The 17,833-nt window shown below is 57.8% G+C and overlaps 4 protein-coding genes and 1 long non-coding RNA gene across 9 annotated transcripts; 3 read left to right on the top strand and 2 right to left on the bottom strand.

Annotated features, from left to right (window-relative positions):
- The first annotated feature begins 90 nt into the window (after nt 1–90).
- Nucleotides 91–1,986, top strand: CHCHD10 (coiled-coil-helix-coiled-coil-helix domain containing 10). Its single transcript, XM_024121071.2, has 4 exons — nt 91–226; nt 477–696; nt 1,542–1,689; nt 1,788–1,986. The coding sequence occupies exons 1-4, from the start codon at nt 186–188 to the stop codon at nt 1,805–1,807; spliced, it is 429 nt and encodes a 142-aa protein (XP_023976839.1). The 5' UTR covers nt 91–185; the 3' UTR covers nt 1,808–1,986.
- A 716-nt stretch (nt 1,987–2,702) lies between these two features.
- C19H22orf15 (chromosome 19 C22orf15 homolog) lies at nt 2,703–4,304 on the bottom strand. Its single transcript, XM_055080738.1, has 4 exons — nt 4,258–4,304; nt 3,584–3,670; nt 3,047–3,121; nt 2,703–2,988 (listed from the first exon to the last, which is right to left on the bottom strand). Exons 1-4 carry the CDS (start codon nt 4,271–4,273, stop codon nt 2,816–2,818), a joined length of 351 nt encoding a protein of 116 aa, XP_054936713.1. The 5' UTR covers nt 4,274–4,304; the 3' UTR covers nt 2,703–2,815.
- A 909-nt stretch (nt 4,305–5,213) lies between these two features.
- On the bottom strand, nt 5,214–10,104 carry LOC114484454 (uncharacterized). 2 transcript variants are annotated; one of them, XR_003677347.1, is made up of 3 exons: nt 10,040–10,104; nt 7,852–7,989; nt 5,214–5,746 (listed from the first exon to the last, which is right to left on the bottom strand). It is a non-coding gene; the product is annotated as an uncharacterized lncRNA (long non-coding RNA). The 2 variants fall into 2 exon arrangements; XR_003677348.1 differs by lacking the exon at nt 5,214–5,746 and adding an exon at nt 7,445–7,526.
- Nucleotides 7,442–9,120, top strand: LOC102975342 (V-set pre-B cell surrogate light chain 3). The gene is made up of 2 exons (XM_007127190.3): nt 7,442–7,920; nt 8,668–9,120. The coding sequence occupies exons 1-2, from the start codon at nt 7,635–7,637 to the stop codon at nt 8,982–8,984; spliced, it is 603 nt and encodes a 200-aa protein (XP_007127252.3). The 5' UTR covers nt 7,442–7,634; the 3' UTR covers nt 8,985–9,120.
- ZNF70 (zinc finger protein 70) lies at nt 9,295–15,037 on the top strand. 4 transcript variants are annotated; one of them, XM_028480719.2, is made up of 2 exons: nt 9,295–9,733; nt 13,363–15,037. In XM_028480719.2, the coding sequence occupies exon 2, from the start codon at nt 13,426–13,428 to the stop codon at nt 14,758–14,760; it is 1,335 nt and encodes a 444-aa protein (XP_028336520.1). In that variant the 5' UTR covers nt 9,295–9,733; nt 13,363–13,425; the 3' UTR covers nt 14,761–15,037. The 4 variants fall into 4 exon arrangements, with proteins under 4 accessions (XP_028336520.1, XP_028336519.1, XP_007127253.1 ...); XM_028480718.1 differs by lacking the exon at nt 9,295–9,733 and adding an exon at nt 10,197–10,290; XM_007127191.3 differs by lacking the exon at nt 9,295–9,733 and adding an exon at nt 10,371–10,512.
- The last annotated feature ends 2,796 nt before the right edge of the window (nt 15,038–17,833 follow it).

Here is a 17,833-nt window from a genome sequence, read left to right as displayed (position 1 = left end):
ACCCGCGGGGGTGCAGCCTGGCCCCGGGTCCCGAGCCTCCGGCCGGGGGCGTGTCCCTGCAGCCCCGCCCCGGCTCCGCCCCGCAGCGCCGGCCGTGACAGGCGCCGCCGCCTTCGTCCCCGAGCCGGAACCGCAGTCACCGTCGCCGTCTCCGACTCGGCTCAGCCGGCCCCACCGCCGCCACCATGCCCCGGGGGAGTCGCAGCATGGCCGCCCGGCCAGCCAGGTGGGAGCGGGACGAGGGCCCGCAGGGTGGGGTCTGGGGAAGCGCGGCCCCCAAGGGCGTGACAGCGTGACCTTGGCAGCTGCTGCGCCATCTTGGCGGGGGAGGGGTGGGGGTACCGCAATCACGCGTCTAAGACGGTGGTCGTCCACCCTCGGGGAGGAGGAGAGGGTGCCTCTCCGGAGCTGCGGGCCCCTGGGGCCGCTGGCCTGGAGTCCGGCCGGGATTAACCCTGCTTCTTCCCATCCCGCAGCCGCAACGCAGCGCCCTCTGCCCACCCGCCCGCGCACCCGCCGCCCGCGGCCGTGGCCCCGGCCCCCGCCCCGTCGGGCCAGCCCGGCCTGATGGCGCAGATGGCGACCACCGCCGCCGGAGTGGCCGTGGGCTCGGCTGTGGGACACGTCATGGGCAGCGCCCTGACCGGAGCCTTGAGCGGGGGGAGCTCAGAGCCCGCCCAGGCTGCTGCCCAGCAGGTGAGCAAGGGCTCAGGGGAAACTGAGGCCGCCTTCTCTCAAGGCCACTGAGCGGGGAGCTGCCGGAACGTCCAGCGAGGAGTGTCCAGGGTGTCCAGAGCTGCCTCGGCCATGGACTGTGCCCAAGAAGGGTCCTATTAGTCGCTCTGCTGTTGGTCTCTGGTCACAGGCCGGCTCTCCCTGCCCCTCCCCTGAGGCCAAGGTCCCTAGACCCCTGTGGACAGGCACAAACCAGCCCTTTAAAGATGGGGAAACTGAGGCCCTTAGGGGCTCAGAGACTGGCCCAAGGTCACCTAACCCTAGTAGAAGGGAGGGATGTTGAAGTTCCTGAGTCCGTGCTCTCTCTCTCCCAGGTAGCCCCTTCCTGTAGCCCCTGCACCCAAGGGTGAAGGGTAGCCAGGGACTCTGGGTCTGTTCCCTGCTGGCCTGTCCCCCACTGGGCACCTCACCAGTCCTGAACCAAATTCTGGCTTAGTGGTGGAGTCGGGGGTCATGAGGATCAGTGTTGCTGAGCAGGAAGGTGCTAGAACTTGTGGGGGTGGGGCTCATACTCCAGCAGAGCACTGGGCTTTTCTAGAACCTTCTCTCACTTCCCACCCCCACCTGCCAGCATACCTGTTATGAGGCAGCTGGGAATGCTCTCTGTACCAGCACCAACAGGGTGGCTTTGAGAGGGCTGTGGGCTCACCCTGTTTCAGGGATGGAGCAGCGGAGGCTAAACAAGGCAGGCTAGGCCTGGCAGGGCTGGGGGCGTTAGGAGGGGCAGCCGGCACCCCCAGCTTTGGAGTCCTCTTCTGGGTGCCAACCCCAAGCTGACCATGCTGCTTCCTGTGCTGTAACCCCAGGCCCCGGCCCGCGCTGCCCCGCAGCCCCTGCAGATGGGGCCCTGCGCCTATGAGATCAGGCAGTTCCTGGACTGCTCCACCACTCAGAGCGACCTGACCCTGTGCGAGGGCTTCAGTGAGGCCCTGAAGCAGTGCAAGTACAACCACGGTGAGTTGGGAGGCCCTGACCCCTGCTGGGTGGGAGCGGCAGTCCCTCCTCCTGTACCTGCGGCCTGACCTCCACCTGTGCCGGCCCTCCCTCTGCAGGTCTGAGCTCCCTGCCCTGAAGAGACCCGTGCAGATTCAGGGGCCAGCCCTGCAGCCACCTTCACCCCTTCACCGACAGCAAGACCATGACGTCAGATTGTACCCACATAGCTGGGACTGGGAGTGAGGAGGGGGTTTCTCACCCCACAGATGACCCAAGACGAAAATGTGCAATTAAAAGAGTTTATGTTAGATCCGAGCCTGCTGTGTCCGCTCTCATTGGACTTTCTGCAGGTGGGGGAGGATGGATGGATGACCCACTGTGGAGTGGGATGCTTCACCTTCAGCTGGTGTCCTGGGTGGGGAGGGTGACCTTGTAATCCTGTGTAATCTGACAGCCTTGGGCAGTCCAGACTGGGTGATGAGGCATTAGCAGGTGACCATAAGCCTCAAGGGCATCTGACTCCTGGGGGCTGGAATCCCTGGAGGAGCATGCTGTCTCCTCTCAGGGACCCCTGCCCCTCCACCCTTCTCATCTCTGCCTCTGGATCCCTTTCTCTGCACCCACATCTTAGGGGCCCCGCGGTGGCCTCACGTTCTGTCAGTGACCTTGCAATTTCCCAGAAATTCCAGATTCTGCAAGAGGAATACTGCTGGACCTTTGCGCCTGATCACACCAGGCAGAGGTCACAGCCAACCCCCTTGGATCTGAGTCCAGCTCGGCCACTTGGCCGTGATGTGCCAGGTCATGGGGCCTGCCGGAACAGAGGTGCTGGCCCTTCAAACGCCATCACACACTCTGCTGCTGCCTTCACTGAGTTCATTCAACAGCTCTGCACTGAGCACATACGGTGTGCCAGGCCCTATTCCACGTCTCCCTGCCCTTGTGCAGGCACTTAGCCTCCAGCAGGATGGTGGGGACCTGTCTCTGGATATAGTGTCTTCCATCATGTGGGTATATGTGTGTCTCTGAGGGGGGTTGGCATTGGGGTCCACCTCTCAGCACACACATCTGTCCCCTGGGAAGGCGTCCCATTTCTGGGTATAAGCATCCCTTCAGGGATCCATGTCTCCTCCTTACCTGGCTCTCAGCCCCAGCTAGTGGGTCCCAGACAGCAGGAAACCCACCCTTCGGGGCCATGAAGGAGGGTCTTGCTCCTGGTGGCCACGCAGAGTGCCGGCGCGCCTTCTCCAGCCATCGCAAAGTGGGGGCAGGCCCGACAGCCAGCGCAGCTCCTCTGGAAGGCCCAAGAAGCCCTGCCTGTGGGGGGCTGGTGGGAAGGCACACCCTCCCCCTGGGGCTCTCCTGTGACACTAACCTGCCAGCTCTGGACAGCGCTCATCCAGGTTCTCCAGGAGGGACTCATAGCAGGTAGGGGCCCCGCCCTCACACTCTGCAGAGGGAAGAAGGCTGATTCCTGGCTGGCCTGGTGGTCCACACCCCCACCTCTCACTCTGGACCTGTTTGCTGGCCCACAGTGGGGTCAGGACAGGGCATTGGATGGGAAGGTCAGGGCTAGATCCTGGCCAAAGTGGGGGCTCGGCAGGGCTTGGGTGGTCTATGGCTGCTGTCCCCCCTCTTATATTCCAACATAGCTGCACAGGGGGAATCTGGGGCCCCACTTACTGATGATCTGCACTAGGACATAGGTCCCACGCTCCTGCAGCAGGGGGCTGCCCATGGAGGGCGCGGGGGAAGCCCCATCCTCCAGTCCCTCAGCCAGGTTCACCAGGTGCCCCTCCTCAGCCAGGAGGGCTATGGTCGTTGGGGGAGCAGAGAGGGAGGCAGGGAAAGGCTGGAATCTCTGCCTGGGGGCCCTCAGCGGTTCTCCCAGCACCCCTCCCTGCCCCCTCACCATCTGGGGGCACCTGCCCCCTCTGCCTTAGGTGGGTGATGAGGATCACCAGGCTGCACCAGGGGTTCACCAGCTCCCAGCAGCCAGCTGTGGGGGAGGAGCAGAGGTGAACGAATGGCACCCTCTATTCCCCCCAAACTGGGACCCTCTGCCTCCCTCCCGTCTCTTCCCTACAGAGCAGGGAATGGGGCCAGGAGATTAGGAATGTACCCCCTTCCATCTCCCAAGATGTCGGTGACCCGGGGTGCACAACTTCTGCCTTTCTCACGCGACGCTCCCCGCGCATTTCAGCCCCACCTCCAGCACCTGACAGCCCCTCACCCCCTACCCCGCACCAGCCCCGCCTCCACCAGAAGCTCAAGAATCTGCAGCTGGGGCTAGAGTTTTAGGTGCCTCATGCCCCCTGAAGCTGGAGGACCACTGACCAGCTAAGGGATGGAGCAGTTTGAACATATGCTCCACGGCAGCGGCTTGGTGGCTGCGTGGCCCGTGCGCTCCTAGAGGAGCCCACGTGCATTTCCCAAGACCTAGCCGGGGTTTCCCCTCAAGAGACTCTCCGCAGACGCTCTCATCCCTTCCCATGTGTACCCCTTCCCCACGCTGCCTCCCCACTCTCCCTCAAGGCAGAGGGAATGTACCCCCACCAGTCTGCTGGGACAGGGGACCCCACTTACCTCCAGACATCACCATGATAAACACGGCTGCAGGGGGGAGGAGACAGATGTGGGGGCTTTGATCCCCCAACCCCCATCCTGACTAAGGAAGGAGCTGGGGCTGAGATCTACCCCGTGTGGCGCCCTTTGGGAGATGTGTGTGTGTCAGGGATCGGGGAGTGATGGGTGGGTGGGTCCAAGTGCAGCTCCCCGCTCAGCCGCCCTTGGGGCTGGGCTCCACCAGCCCAGGGGGTCCTTGCAGCTAGTCCAGGAGTCTTGGCCTCCTCTTCCTCACGCTAGCTAGATCAGAGTACAGAGAAGACTCAGGCCCTCCCAGCTTCCAAGCTGGTCTCCATGGGAGTGGGAGCTGCCAAGAGGTCCAGGCAGGAAATGCCTTCCCCCTAGTATCCCGGTAATGGGCTCTGGGGATGGTCCGGACATTCCCTGACGCAGGGCTCTAGTGGGGGCTGGAGCCTCAAGGCCCAGGGATGTCCAGAGACCACCTCCCCTCACCAGTAGAGACAGAGCTCCCAGGCTGAAAGCAGGGGAGTTTCCTGGGGGTGGGGTGCTGGCGTTGCTGTAGCAGAAGCGGGATCCTCACCAACCTCGCAGGCTCCCTATCAACTCAAGGCCCCCTGCCCTGGGCTCACTCCCAGCCTCCCTCTCTTCTGTCCTTGTTTCTTTCCTTTCTTAGTCAAGTTTATTGAGTCATGGTTTACATACAGTAAAATTCACTTTTGAGTGAACAAAACACTTTTGAGTGTTTTCCAGTTGTGACAAGTCTCACAGAACCACCACCAGTCTGGATACACAACATTTCCGTCACTCTCCCAAATTCCTTCATGCCCCTTTGTGGTCACCCCAGCCCCTGGCAAGCGCTGCAGTGTTCCCTGCACCCACCTCTTCCAGACTGTCACGTCACAGAGAGGGAAGCAGCAGACAGCGCAGAGCCTTTCACGTGCGGCTGCTTTCACCTAGCTCCATGCGTGCGGGATTCACCGGGGTCGTCAACCGGTGTCAATGGGTCCTTCCTTTCATCACCCGGGAGGGTCCCACTGCCTGGAGGTGCCACGGTCTGTGGATCCACTCACCTGCTGCTGTTTGGATTGTTTCCCATTTTGGGTGATTATGAGTAAAGCCAGTACAGACACTCACCTGCAGGTCTCTGGGTAAAGAGACGTTTCCATTTCTCTACTGTAAATCTCAGCAAGAGGGATTGCTGGGTCCTCTGGGGAGAGTATGTTCAACTTTGTAAGAAACTGCCATTGTTTTCCAGCGTGTGCAGCGTTTGCATTGCCCCTTTCCGTCTGGTTGTGGTTGGGCCTCTGGACTCATGGCGGGTCAGGATACCTCCTTCTTAGCTGTCCTGCCACTGCTCCCCAGTGATTAGACTATTCATTCACCCTCTGCAGGCAGAGCTCAAGGCAGGAGGCAGGAGGAGGCCCAGATCCTCCCCGCAGCTCGTCAGCATCACTCTGCCTCTGGACAGGACTTGTCTCAGTGCTCACACCTGTAAAGCAGTGAGAGGCACTGCTCACGGCACCGCTGGCACCGCTCACGGCACCACGGGCAAGTTAGCGTGAGGATGGAACGCAGTAACCCTTTTGAGTGCTACCTGGGTGCTCAGCCTGCAGCAGGCTCTCAGAGGCAGCACTGGGGAAAGACCTGGGGCAGCGTTTCCCAAACTTACAGGCAGGGCACTTTCTTCCAAAATCTGGGGACCCGTGTCCTGCAGAACACAGCCCAGGAGTGGCTGCAGCCAGATTCTGGAAGGAATGGAACTCCCGGCCTGGACCCTCAGCTCCAATGACCACCCCTCTGTTTTCCGAGGTGTTTGTCTTTAGTGCCGCCGAGGAGGGGTCTTTTGTCTTGAGTGTCATGGAGGTGCCCTAAGGAGGTGTTAGGACTGGAGCGGGACCCACAGTGGGAGCTTTGTAACCTTCCCCAAGCGAGCTCTCAAGGCTAAAAAGTAACGAGAGCACACTGCTTTAACTTGTTTATTTTTTAGGTATTTGGGAAGGCCAGCAGATCAGGAGATGATTGCCATTGAGAAGCTGGTTTGTTACAGTTCCCAAGTGGAGGAGGACAGAGGCCCGTAGGGGAGGTGGTCAAGGTGGTCGGGGGAGTGTGGACTCAGGAATGGTTGGTTTGCATTTGAAAAGTGTGTTACTGTCTCTAGGAACTGGCTGACCCTGGGAGGGCCAGTCCCTCCAAGGTCAGCAAGGCCCCAGATGTCAAAGCATCAGGATAGAGAATATAAAAGGCATGATTAATACACACAAAGTCCTATCTATGTTTTTTTTTTTGTTTTTCTTTGCTTTTTTTTTTTTTGGCTGCAACGTGCAGCTTGTGGGATCTCAGTTCCCTTACCAGGGGTTGAACCCAGGCCACGCAATGAAAGCCCAGAATCCTAACCACTAGGCAACCAAGGAACTCCCACAAAGTCCTATCTTTGCATCTTCACAACACTTGGGCTGGCACAACGCTCGTCTTTAGTTTCCAGATGAGGAAACTGAGGCACAGAGAGGGGAACTTGGCTGAAGTTGTGCAGTTAAGAGGAGGAGGATCTGGGATTCAGGTTTGAATCCCAATGCAGGCTGAATCCCAACCAAAGTCAGCTCCCCTCGTTCTGGCAAACTCTCTCACCCACAACAGGAGTGCAGATCAGCACAACCATGTCAGGAACCCTGGCGGTATCTACTAAAACTAAACAGAAAGGGGACTTCCCTGGCGGTCCAGTGGTTAGGACTCTGCGCTTCGACTGCAGGGAGCACGGGTTCGATCCCTGGTCGGGGAACTAAGATCCCACATGCTGTGTGGTGCGATGCGGCCAAAAAAGAAACAACACTAAACGGAAACGTTCCCCGTCCTGGGTGTCTGCCCAGCAGAAACCAGAGCTCAGGTGCACCAACGACACAGGCAGGAATGCTCGCAGCGGTTCTCCTTGAAATAGCCAAAGATGAAAGCTCCCAAATGGCTAGTAACAGGAGATGGATAAACTAATTGTGGCTATCCACACAGTGGTTTACACACAGCTGTGACAACGAATTAAACATTGCTGCATCCATGTGCACACGTGGATGACTCTTATAATGTTTAACAAAAGAAGCAGAAACAAAAGAGGACACACTATCACTCCATTTATAGCTGACATTCTACAGCAAAACTGATTAACCACAGAGTCCCACTTGGTTACCGTTGGGGGCTAAGACGGTGTTACTGGCAGGGGAGGCGCATGAGGGAGCCTTCTGGGGTGATGGAAATGTTCTAAATCTTGGTCTGGGTAGAGGCTGCAGGGATATATATATATAAAATCATCGAGCCATACATGTAAGATTTGTGCACTTGACCATATGAGTTATACCTCAGTGAAGAGCAGCCACCTGCTCTAACTGCACATGTGGATTTCCGGGCTTCTGTTCTCAAGAACGCCCTGTGGGGCCGGGATGCTGACGTTTGGGAAGATAAAGTCTGGCTGCTGGGCCCCAGCACCGCCCTCCCACCGTGTCAGTGGGCTGATTTGCATGCCCTGTCGTGGTCCAGCAGCCTCCCCAGTGTGCCCTGAAGCAGCTGGAGCACGCCCAGCGCAAGCCCAACACAACAAACGACTCCCACCTGCCTCCCTGCCTCTGGCCATGGCCTGTCAGCATCTGGTCCTCCTTCTGACTGGGGTCATCCTGGCAGGTGAGCCCTCCCTGGGCCTTGCTCACCGGGGGGTGGAGTGGGAGACAGCACACTGGCTCTGGAAGCCCCCTGTAAGGAAGCAAATCCATGTGGTCAGTGGGGAAGGTTTTGGAAGGGTCCTTGAGTTCGAGAGGAGAACTGGCCACAGGTGGCCCTGCCCTAGACTTGAGGCAAGTCACTTCTCTGTGTGGGCCTCAGTTTCCCCATTTGTGAATGACAAGATTGCTAGGGTCCCTTTGGACTCTGACTCTTGGGGGTCTCAGAGACTCATCACCTTTTGAGTTTTTCAGAGGAGAAGCTGGTGTGGGCCGGTTTCTACCCCACAGTGCCTCAGGGACAAGCTAACCCTGAGAAGGTCTTCAGCAGCCAGTGGCCGGAGGCTGAGCCAATGGGTAGTAACAGCCCAGGAGGCTTCTTGGGGGTTGTCAGTCTGTAGACAGGGTTTGGACAAGCCAGTGTGACCAAAGTGATAGGGGTCTGCAGGGCAAGGGATGAGGGTGGGCAGCCCATAGACCAGCAGCACACCCTCTAAACTCTAGATCCTTAGCTGAACATGGCTCCTTGGGAACATTACACTAATGGGGGCTTAGGGGTCACCAGCTCTGTGCCCCACCCAGTGACGATCCCATGGCACCGGGCTGTGAGCTTTTGGGAGAGGATTCTCCTGGGAGTCTGACCAAGACTTTGTGGGGCAGGGGCAGGAAGGAAGGGGCCCAGGCCAGACCTGAGTGTGTCTGTCTCTCTCAGCCTCCCAGCCAACCCTGACCCAGCCGGACACACTGCTGGTCTTCCCAGGCCAAGTGGCCCAACTCTCCTGCATGCTCAGCCCCCGCTATGCCACCGTCGGGGACTACGGAGTGTCTTGGTATCAGCAGCGGGCAGGCAGCGCCCCCCGCTTGCTCCTCCACTACCGCTCAGAGGAGGACCACCACCGCCCCACTGACATCCCTGACCGCTTCTCGGCAGCCACGGATGCAGCCCACAATGCCTGCATCCTGACCATCAGCCCCGTGCAGCCTGAAGATGCCGCGGATTATTACTGCTCCGTGGGCTACATACCCTAGGGGTGGGGTGTGGGATGAGTGCCTTCTGTCTGCCTCCCACTTATGCTCCTGACCTTGGGACCCTCCCTTTCTCTGAGCCTTGATTTTCCTCCTCTGTAAAATGGGTTAATAATCAACATGTCAACAATAACTATTCTGAGGGCCATGAGATCCTGGCTGAAAAAGTGACCGTGGTTGGTCTGGGAGTGTGGGGGTAGGGATTCTGGGGATTGTTGCAGAAGGGGAAGCACCTGAGACCCTTGGGTGGGGCCCCACCTCCCTACCAGCCCCCAGGGAGCTCAGAATGGTGGCTCTTGCCTTCCTGTGACTGGAAGAGCTGGCGTGGGAGAAAAAATAACCAGCCCTTGATGGTCCCAGGTCTGCATGGCTGGTTGTGGTCCAACACACACAGGGTCACTGGACTGGGTCCCTAGGAACCCCTGCCTACTCCTGGATGGGGATAGGAGGCACCTGAGGGCCAGGACGGAAGGTGCTGAAGACAGGTGGGCAGATGGCAGGGGCAGAATGGGCAGCAGCCATCCTTGGGTGAAGGGGCAAGTCTCACCACCAGAAGCAGAAGTGAGCTCTGGGAAGGGGGTCGGGGGCTGAAGAACACACCCCTCTTCCCTCTCGGTTCCCCTAAGAGGCGCCACCTGAACGGAGGCCATCCCTCAGATGCAGAGGTGGGGTCCACAGAGGGTCCCGCCTAGGCTCCCAGCCATCTCCTGGGCCCTCTCCGGGCTCTCCTCATTTGTCTCTGTGGGGACGAGGTAAGCAAGCAGGACCAGAGCTCCCCAGGAAGGGAGGGGGAATCGCAGCAGACCCCGGGCCTGCGCGGGGTAACGGGCTCCGCAGCCCTGAGCGCGCCTGCCCTTCTCCCGGGGACACAGCCGCCGCAAAGCCTCTGGCCGGCCCCACCCCCAGGACAGGTGCCCAGGAGCCGGCCACCCCTCCCGGCCTCAGTTTCCTCCTCTGCGCTCCCGCCAACGCCCGCCCAGCCGAGACGCGCTTGGGGACGGCCCGGAGCCCTGAGCCGACCGGACGACCCCTCCCGACCCCAGTCCTGCGACCCGGACCCCGGCGTCCAGGCGGCGACGCGTACTCCACTGCGGGACCAGCGAGACACTGGCCTCCGCGCGGCCTAGAGCGGTCCCGGAAGTGCCGCGGGAGGGGGCGGGGCTCGGCCCCTCGGGCAGCGGCGGGCTCCGCGTCAGCAGCCGCAGCCGAGCGAGGCCACGGCCGCGGGCAGGAGCAGCTCAGGTGCGGCCCCGCCCCGTTCGCCCGCGGCCCCGCCCCCGCTTAGGTGAACGGCCCCGCCCCGGCCTAGGTGAGTGGCTCCGCGGCAGCCAGTGTGGCCACCTCTCCCTCCTGCGGTGGCGCAGGTGTGGGCGGCCCCGGTCCGTGGAAGCAGGTGCGGGTCCGCGGCCGCTCGCTGGCCTCCAGCCAGGAGGCCCTGACTGGCCCGAGGGTCGGCCGGGTGCCCAGGCCCTGGGGGTCCCAGGAGGATGGAGTGACGGAGGCAGGAGGAGCCGGGGAAGGCCCGAGAGAGGTGGGAAACGTGGGGTTCCAGACCTTTAGATTTTCGGTCCCAGAATATTTAAAACATCGTTGGGCACAGATAAAGTATCGCCAACTTTTTCAACACAGTGGAGACTTCAGCGTGTAGCTGGTACATAGTGGGAATGGAAAACCCCCGAGGAGGGAACCTCGGAAACACCAGGATTTAGCAGGTGGGTGGAGGCACAATCCCCAGATACCGAGAAAGACGGGTCAGAGGGCATGAAAATTAGGGGGGGTAAAAGAAACCAAGGGAATGAAGTGGGGCGTGGTAGTGGGGGTAGGTTGGCCAGCAAGGTGGGTTAGTGAAGGATGGGCTCGTATTGTCACATCGTCCAGTTTTTCATGGGAAAACCTACTGAGTTTTAAATATTGGCAGCTAAGTCAAACAAAAAGGAAAAGCCTGACTCTCTGAGAGCCAAACACAACGTGTCTGTGGCAGGATCCCCAGAGTGCCAATTTGCAGTCTCTGAAATGAAGGGTTTTGAGAGGGATGTCTTGAGGAGGCCTTCCAGAGGGGGGAGGAAGTGAGGACCTAGAAGAGAGGGCTTGGCCGTAAGGAGGTCATTAGATGCTGGAGCTGAAGTCCCAGCTGAAATTGGAAACTTGAAGTTTGTCTCCGTGCCAGACACAGTCGTATGATTTTCCTTGGCAACATTCAGCATCTTAGGAGGAGCTGGCAGAGGAGGTGGGTAGTTAGTGGCAGGGCAGGGAGGTGAGGAATGTGATGCTGGTCAGAGAGCTGGTTGAAATGACGCTCATAGTTAGACCCGCTGTAGTCTAAGCTAGATGGGGAAGGGGTGGACCAGGGTTAAAATGGGACGTGAGGTTTGAGGAGGTTGGGAGGCGGTGGGGAGTGGAGACCGTGGTTGTGAAGAGGAGTGGGAGTGATCACAGGCTTTTTTAAAAAAAAATAAATTTATTAATTTATTTATTTTTGGCTGCGTTGGGTCTTTGTTGCTGTGCATGGGCTTTCTCTAGTTGCCGCGAGCGGGGGCTACTCTTCGTTGAGGTGCACTGGCCTCTCATTGCGGTGGCTTCTCTTGTTGCGGAGCACAGGCTCTAGGCACGCGTGCTTCAGTAGTTGTGGCGTGGGAGCTTCAGTAGTTGTGGCACACGGGCTTAGTTGCTCCGCAGCATGTGGGATCTTCCCGGACCAGGGCTTGAACCTACGTCCCCTGAATTGGCAGGTGGATTCTCAACCACTGCACCACCAGGGAAGTCTGACACAGGCTTCTTGAGGATATTGCAGTTCTGTGCTTTTTTTCACATCTGGCCTTTCTACTGGCTGAAAATTCATTAAAAGAAAAATTCTAAATAGGAATGAGTTCCATCATGACTATTCTGATTAATTTAGTATGTCTTTTTGAGGCAGTTGCTGTCTGACTTCAGTGTAAGGATGATAGTACCTTTGTATGGAGTCCTGAGGAGTACATGAGATATGCTTGTAAAAGGTCTAGCCGTGCCTTGCACACAGTAGTTGCTCAATAAACTCGAGTTGTCATCACTATGGTACCTGAAGAGTTTCCCTGGAGGTTGCATAGCAGTTTGTGGATGGGGTCCTGCGGAGATCCCTCTGGGCCCCCACAGTGGGATGGGGGGCTGAATGGGGTGTTCTAGTCTCCTTCCTTGTCCCTCCGAAAACACCCCCTTCAACCGGAGCAGCTCTGCTTTTGTATGTTTCATTTATTCATATCTCCCAGATAATTGACTTATTTGAATAAAGAGTACTTTGGCAAAATAAAATAAAAGTGTGGTAAGCAGTTCTACCACAAACACAAATAACTTTTCCTCCGTTCAATCATTTATTTATTCAATAAATGTGTGTGTAATGATTGAGTGGCTGTGCTGAGAGCTGGGGATTCCAATATGGAAGAGCCCTGAATTTGCCCTTGGGGAGCTCGCAGGCGGTGGTGGGGAAAGTCCTGCCATGACATTTGCCCTCCAGGTGGTGAGTGCTGTGATGAACATGTGCCCCATGCTCCACGGTCACCGAGGCCACGTGCCCAAGATTGTCAGAGTCTGAGGGTGCAGGGAAGAGGGGACATTTGAACTGAGTGGAAGGATGAGCAAGTGGCCATGTGAGAAGAGTGGGGACCAGTCAGGAGGAGGAAAAGGCAGCATGTGTGAGTGGTGGAGCTGGAAGTTTGGGGGTGTGTGGAAGGAGAAGCAGGGGACAGGGCCGCATGGCCGGGTGTGGAGGACTTGGGCTGCTGCAAGCTCCTGAGAAGGGGGATGCCACAATCAGGACTGTGTTTTGGGCGTTTGACCTTGGCATCCACGTGGAGAATGGGCTGGGGGGAGGGGGGAAGCTGGAGGTAGGCAGCCAGCGGGGAGGCGAGTCACACCGAGGCCTGAACTGCCCAGTGGCGGTGAGGAGAGAGGCAGAGACCCCTTCAGTAAAGGCGGGAAGTGGACAGGACGGGGTGTGCCGGCGGGAATGAGAAGGGCTGACTCCCAGGGCTCCAGCTGGGGCTCTGGGCTGGAGGCCTGCAGCCGACCGATCGTAGGAGGGGGGTGTGTGCTCTCTCTTTCCCAACAAGACCCCAGCCCCAACCTCCTCCGGTAGCTGGAGTCTTGCCCCTTTTTCAGAATGGCTCCACTTCCTGTCCTTGCCCACCTTTCTGGACACCCTGAGCCTTTAGAGTCTGGACACCACAGTGTGGCATTGTCTGTCTGTCTGTCTTCCTTGCAGTTGTTTCTGGTAAGTCAGACTTGTCTCTAACTCAGTAAGGACCATCTCAAGGGCAAGATTGTGTCTTTGGTTATATCTTTCTTAGACGCTGGCACCTACTAGGTGCTTGACTTGCTGACTTGACAGTGTCTCTTGTTTTCTTTTCAGAATCTGAGAGCAGTAAGTGTGTCCCAAAGAGAAACAGTCACTGGGGGTGAGCCCGGACCCACAATGGAGATTCCCCCGGCAGCCAAGCTGGGTGAGGCTTTCGTGTTTGAGGACCGGTTGGAGATGCAGACAAACCTTTTCCCGGAGGAGGACCCGGGGGACCCTTTTCTTCAGGAAAGGGGTTTAGAGCAGATGGCTGTCATCTACAAGGAGATCCCTCTGGGGGAGCAGGACGATTATGAGGGGAATATCAGTCTGTGCTCGAGCCTCATCCAGCATCAGAGCATCCCCCCAGGAGACAGACCCCAGGACGATGAGCCATCCAGCCCAACCTTCTTCCAGAAATCAGACCTGACTATGTGCCAGATAATCCACAGCGGGGAAGCGTCCGGTAAGCCCGATGGGGAGACGGCGGGCAGGGGGGACTCGGGACCCGAGGGGCCTCACAGGACTGCACAGCCAGCCAAGCCCTACGCGTGTCGCGAGTGCGGCAAGGCCTTCAGCCAGAGCTCGCACCTGCTCAGGCACCTGGTGATCCACACGGGGGAGAAGCCCTACGAGTGCTGTGAGTGCGGCAAGGCCTTCAGCCAGAGCTCTCACCTGCTGCGGCACCAGGCCATCCACACGGGGGAGAAGCCCTACGAGTGCCGGGAGTGCGGCAAGGCCTTCCGCCAGAGCTCTGCCCTCGCGCAACACCAGAAGACCCACACCGGGAAGAGGCCATACGCATGCAGGGAGTGCGGGAAGGACTTCAGTCGGAGCTCGAGCCTCCGGAAGCACGAGCGCATCCACACCGGGGAGAAGCCCTATCAATGTAAGGAGTGTGGGAAATCCTTCAACCAGAGTTCGGGCCTGAGCCAGCACCGGAAGATCCACACGCTGAAGAAACCGCACGAGTGCGAGCTCTGTGGGAAGGCCTTCTGCCACCGGTCCCACCTCATCCGGCACCAGAGGATCCACACAGGCAAGAAGCCGTATGCATGCGAGGAGTGCGGGAAGGCCTTCAGCCAGAGCTCCAACCTCATTGAGCACCGCAAGACGCACACGGGCGAGAAGCCTTACAAGTGCCACAAGTGTGGCAAGGCCTTCAGCCAGAGCTCCTCGCTCATCGAGCACCAGCGCATCCACACCGGCGAGAAGCCCTACGAGTGTGGCCAGTGCGGCAAGGCCTTCTGCCACAGCTCGGCCCTCATCCAGCACCAGCGCATCCACACAGGCCGGAAGCCCTACGTGTGCAATGAGTGCGGCAAGGCCTTCCGGCACCGCTCGGCCCTCATCGAGCACTACAAGACCCACACGCGGGAGAGGCCCTACGAGTGCAACCGCTGTGGCAAGGCCTTCCGGGGCAGCTCGCACCTCATCCGCCACCAGAAGGTCCATGCGGGGGACAAGCTCTAGAGGAGGGGCTGGCGCCACGGCCTGCGCCTCTGGCAGCTGGAGCCCTGCCCCCCACTCATCTGTGAGGCCTGCCCGCCTCCCCAGACCAGTTCCTCCTGGAAATGCCCGCCCGCCCTGGTGGCAGGGCCCGGCCCCCGCTCCGCGGCCCTGGCCCAGCAGGGGGACTGGGTGGGGTGGGGAGGGAGGCCAAGGGCCGGGGCGCCAGGGCACAGCCGGCTCTCAGTTGTCTTGTGCTCACCTGTGACCCAATGGGGTTTAGTTTTGCCCTCTATTCGCTTTTTCCAGAGTCCAGAAGAAGAATAAACGTCAGAGGGAGAAAGTGGAGTTAAACCCATGAAAATGTCAGATGAGCTCTAACATCAGGCACTTTTAGAAGAAGTAACCGTGTTCGCGGTCCAATCAACTGAAGGAAAATGGATCCAAAGTAGACGCGTCAGCAGCCCGCCTCGGGCACTGGTGGGGACGGCCAGCTCAGGTGACAGAGCAGAGGGAGGGTCTGGAGGACTCATCCTGGGTGTGCGAGTGAGGCCCCCGTGTGCTCTCTCAGCCCTCGACGTGAGTTAGCTGAGGGTGGTTCTGGCCGGCAGCTCTTCCAGGAGGTGGAGGCATGGTCCCAGAGGCCGGCGGACGGTGCAGCCTGGCTCTGGCTCAGCCCGGCCAAAGGCTCACTGTCCCCCCGGGGTAGCCCTCCACCAGACCTAGGGCCCCAACCACAGCATGCCTTGGACATCATCAGGGCCCGTCTCTGGTCGGCGCTTTGCAGCCTCCCCTCCGCCCTCCGGTGCAAGGGGATAGAAGGTGATTCGGTCAGAAGGTCTGGGTTCAAGTTCCAGTTCTGGCCCCTCCCTCACCTTGGTGACCCCTTCCGTGAGGTGGGCATATTGGGACTGGCCACATTCCCCTAAGGGCTGGTGCAAGGCTCCTGTTCAGAGTGGGACCACGCATGAACGTGCTTTGTCGGCTGGCGATTGAGGATGGAGACCCACAGTGACCCCTGCCCCACCTGCAGGGGAGGTGCATCCCTGTCTGGTTTCCGACATGGCAGGGCCCCCCCTTCAGCCAGGCTTTCCCTCCCTCTCTCCAGCTTGTGTCCTGGGTGCGGCGCCCTGGGCAGGACACTTATTGCACGCTGTCCCCGCAGCAGCAGTGTGTCTGCGTCCTGTCCTTCTCTCTGTCCTCCCCACCGGGGGTTGTTTAACGAATACCATTGTCTGCGTCCTGCCTTGACCAGTTCAGTTGGGCATCCCCAGAGGTGGGGCTCCGACAGTGGCATGTTTTTAAAGCTCCCCGGGTGATTAGAAGGTTCCCCTGCATAGCAGGCTGTGAGCCCGTGCTGGCTCCCAGGCAGCCCCAGCATCTCCCAGATGGCATCGTCCAGAGAAGAGCTTGAAGGTGGCCATCCTGTCTCAGACCTCTGCCCACCACCCCAGGGATGGGCTCAGGCAGTGCCGTGTCTGGCTGGTTGGTAAGCGTTTGTCCCAGGCCTTTGTGTGTCCACGAGGATCTTTAGTTCTGGCTCCCCGGGCTCCTCAGAGCTAGTGCGGGGAGGACGCGGTCTGAGCTATTTTGAAGCTTTCCAAGTCTCTGGCTGAAATCCCATGAACCCATCATGGTCACACTAGTTATTTCAGCTTATGAGAAGCTCAGCTGGGCAGCTGTGTATAGTTTAGATGAATGAAAATGGGAAAGCCATAGTGGTTACTTCTTAAGTGGGGCTTGGTAGGCCAGAGATGTTAAAACGACAGGTCTGTTGGGCTGGGAAGATCGGCTCTGTCCAGCTCCTCTCTGCTGTGTGAGTCTGTGGAGCATTGAACCAGCTCTCCAGGCCCCGCAGAGCCTCTGCGTGAGCAGGTGGACCAGCCTGACTGGGCGGTGCCAGGCACTGTCTGCAGGCAGCCTGCACGGAGGGTCTTCGGTCACCAGTGAGAGTGAAGACAGAGTACTGACACCCCTGCTCAGTGCAGGTGGGACATCGCCTCCCCACCCCAAGATCTACCTCCTCGCCCCCTGCTGTCCCCGCATTCGGCCTCAGCCTTGGCCAGTTGTTTGCTTCCTACCTTTGATATCTGTCCCCGCACACTGTGCACCAGCCAAATTTTTTTTTTTCAAGCATCATTTTGCACATGTCACCACTCTCCTTAAAACCAACCTTCAGGGGTCTTCTGCACGTAAACCCCCATTTTAGCCAGCCTGGGTTACCCGCGCGAGCAAGCGTCTCCGTGTTCCCACCACGCCCAGATGCACCCCACTCACGCCCAGCTTCTCTCAGCTCATTTATGCTGTTCTCACATTTTTGAATATGCACTTTTTCTCCTCCCCTGCATCTCCTTTCTTCCTTTTGACTCTGTAACATGGGGATTAAGACCCCCTTTCTGAAGGGTTGACAGACTCTCACAAAACCATGGTCAGACCAGGCAGGTACTTTCTTTGTAGGAAGTGTGAGCAGAACCTTGTCCTTTCAGTTCAAATTCTTTCACTGATTTCTTATGTATTTTTAAATCTTTTCATTTATTTAGGTTCTCAAACAGTGTGATGTTATAAGAGATCATCTTGGTAATATTTTAATAGTCCTTGAGTTTAGTTGTTTGTTTTTGTTTTATTGTCTTACATTTTTTCCTTCTTTTAGTTGTTGAGTGTTGTAAAGCTCCAGTTCTTGGTTCTGTTTACTAATTGAATTGTTTGTCAAAGTACATGTATTCTGCTCTTTTCTTTCTTTTTTTTTTTTGACTTAATACTTTACATGTCTAAGATTATTTAGATACAGTTAATCATTTGTAATATTTCTAGTAAATGGGAGTACTTTAGCCTATGATTTTTTTCTTACAGTTAGAGCTTTTTCTGCGCTCCGTAATGTTGACATGTGTTGTCTTTTGCTGTTGTCCTTAGGACTTTCCCTTTGGCCCAACTATTATTATTGTTATTATTAATTTAATATTTCCCAGTGATGAATGCTGAGGTTATGGCTGTTACTTCTTTCGGTACTTGGTGGTGTCAACATTTCTAAGTGTCCATAGAACTTTTCTGGGCCTGAATATATTATCAGTTTTTATAAGACATTTGTGTACTCTCAAGA

Source organism: Physeter macrocephalus, chromosome 19 (genome assembly GCF_002837175.3).
Source record: "Physeter macrocephalus isolate SW-GA chromosome 19, ASM283717v5, whole genome shotgun sequence".
Classification (NCBI taxonomy): Eukaryota; Metazoa; Chordata; class Mammalia; order Artiodactyla; family Physeteridae; genus Physeter; species Physeter macrocephalus.
Note: the sequence above shows the minus strand (reverse complement) of the source record. Positions and strands in the feature narration are given on the sequence as shown.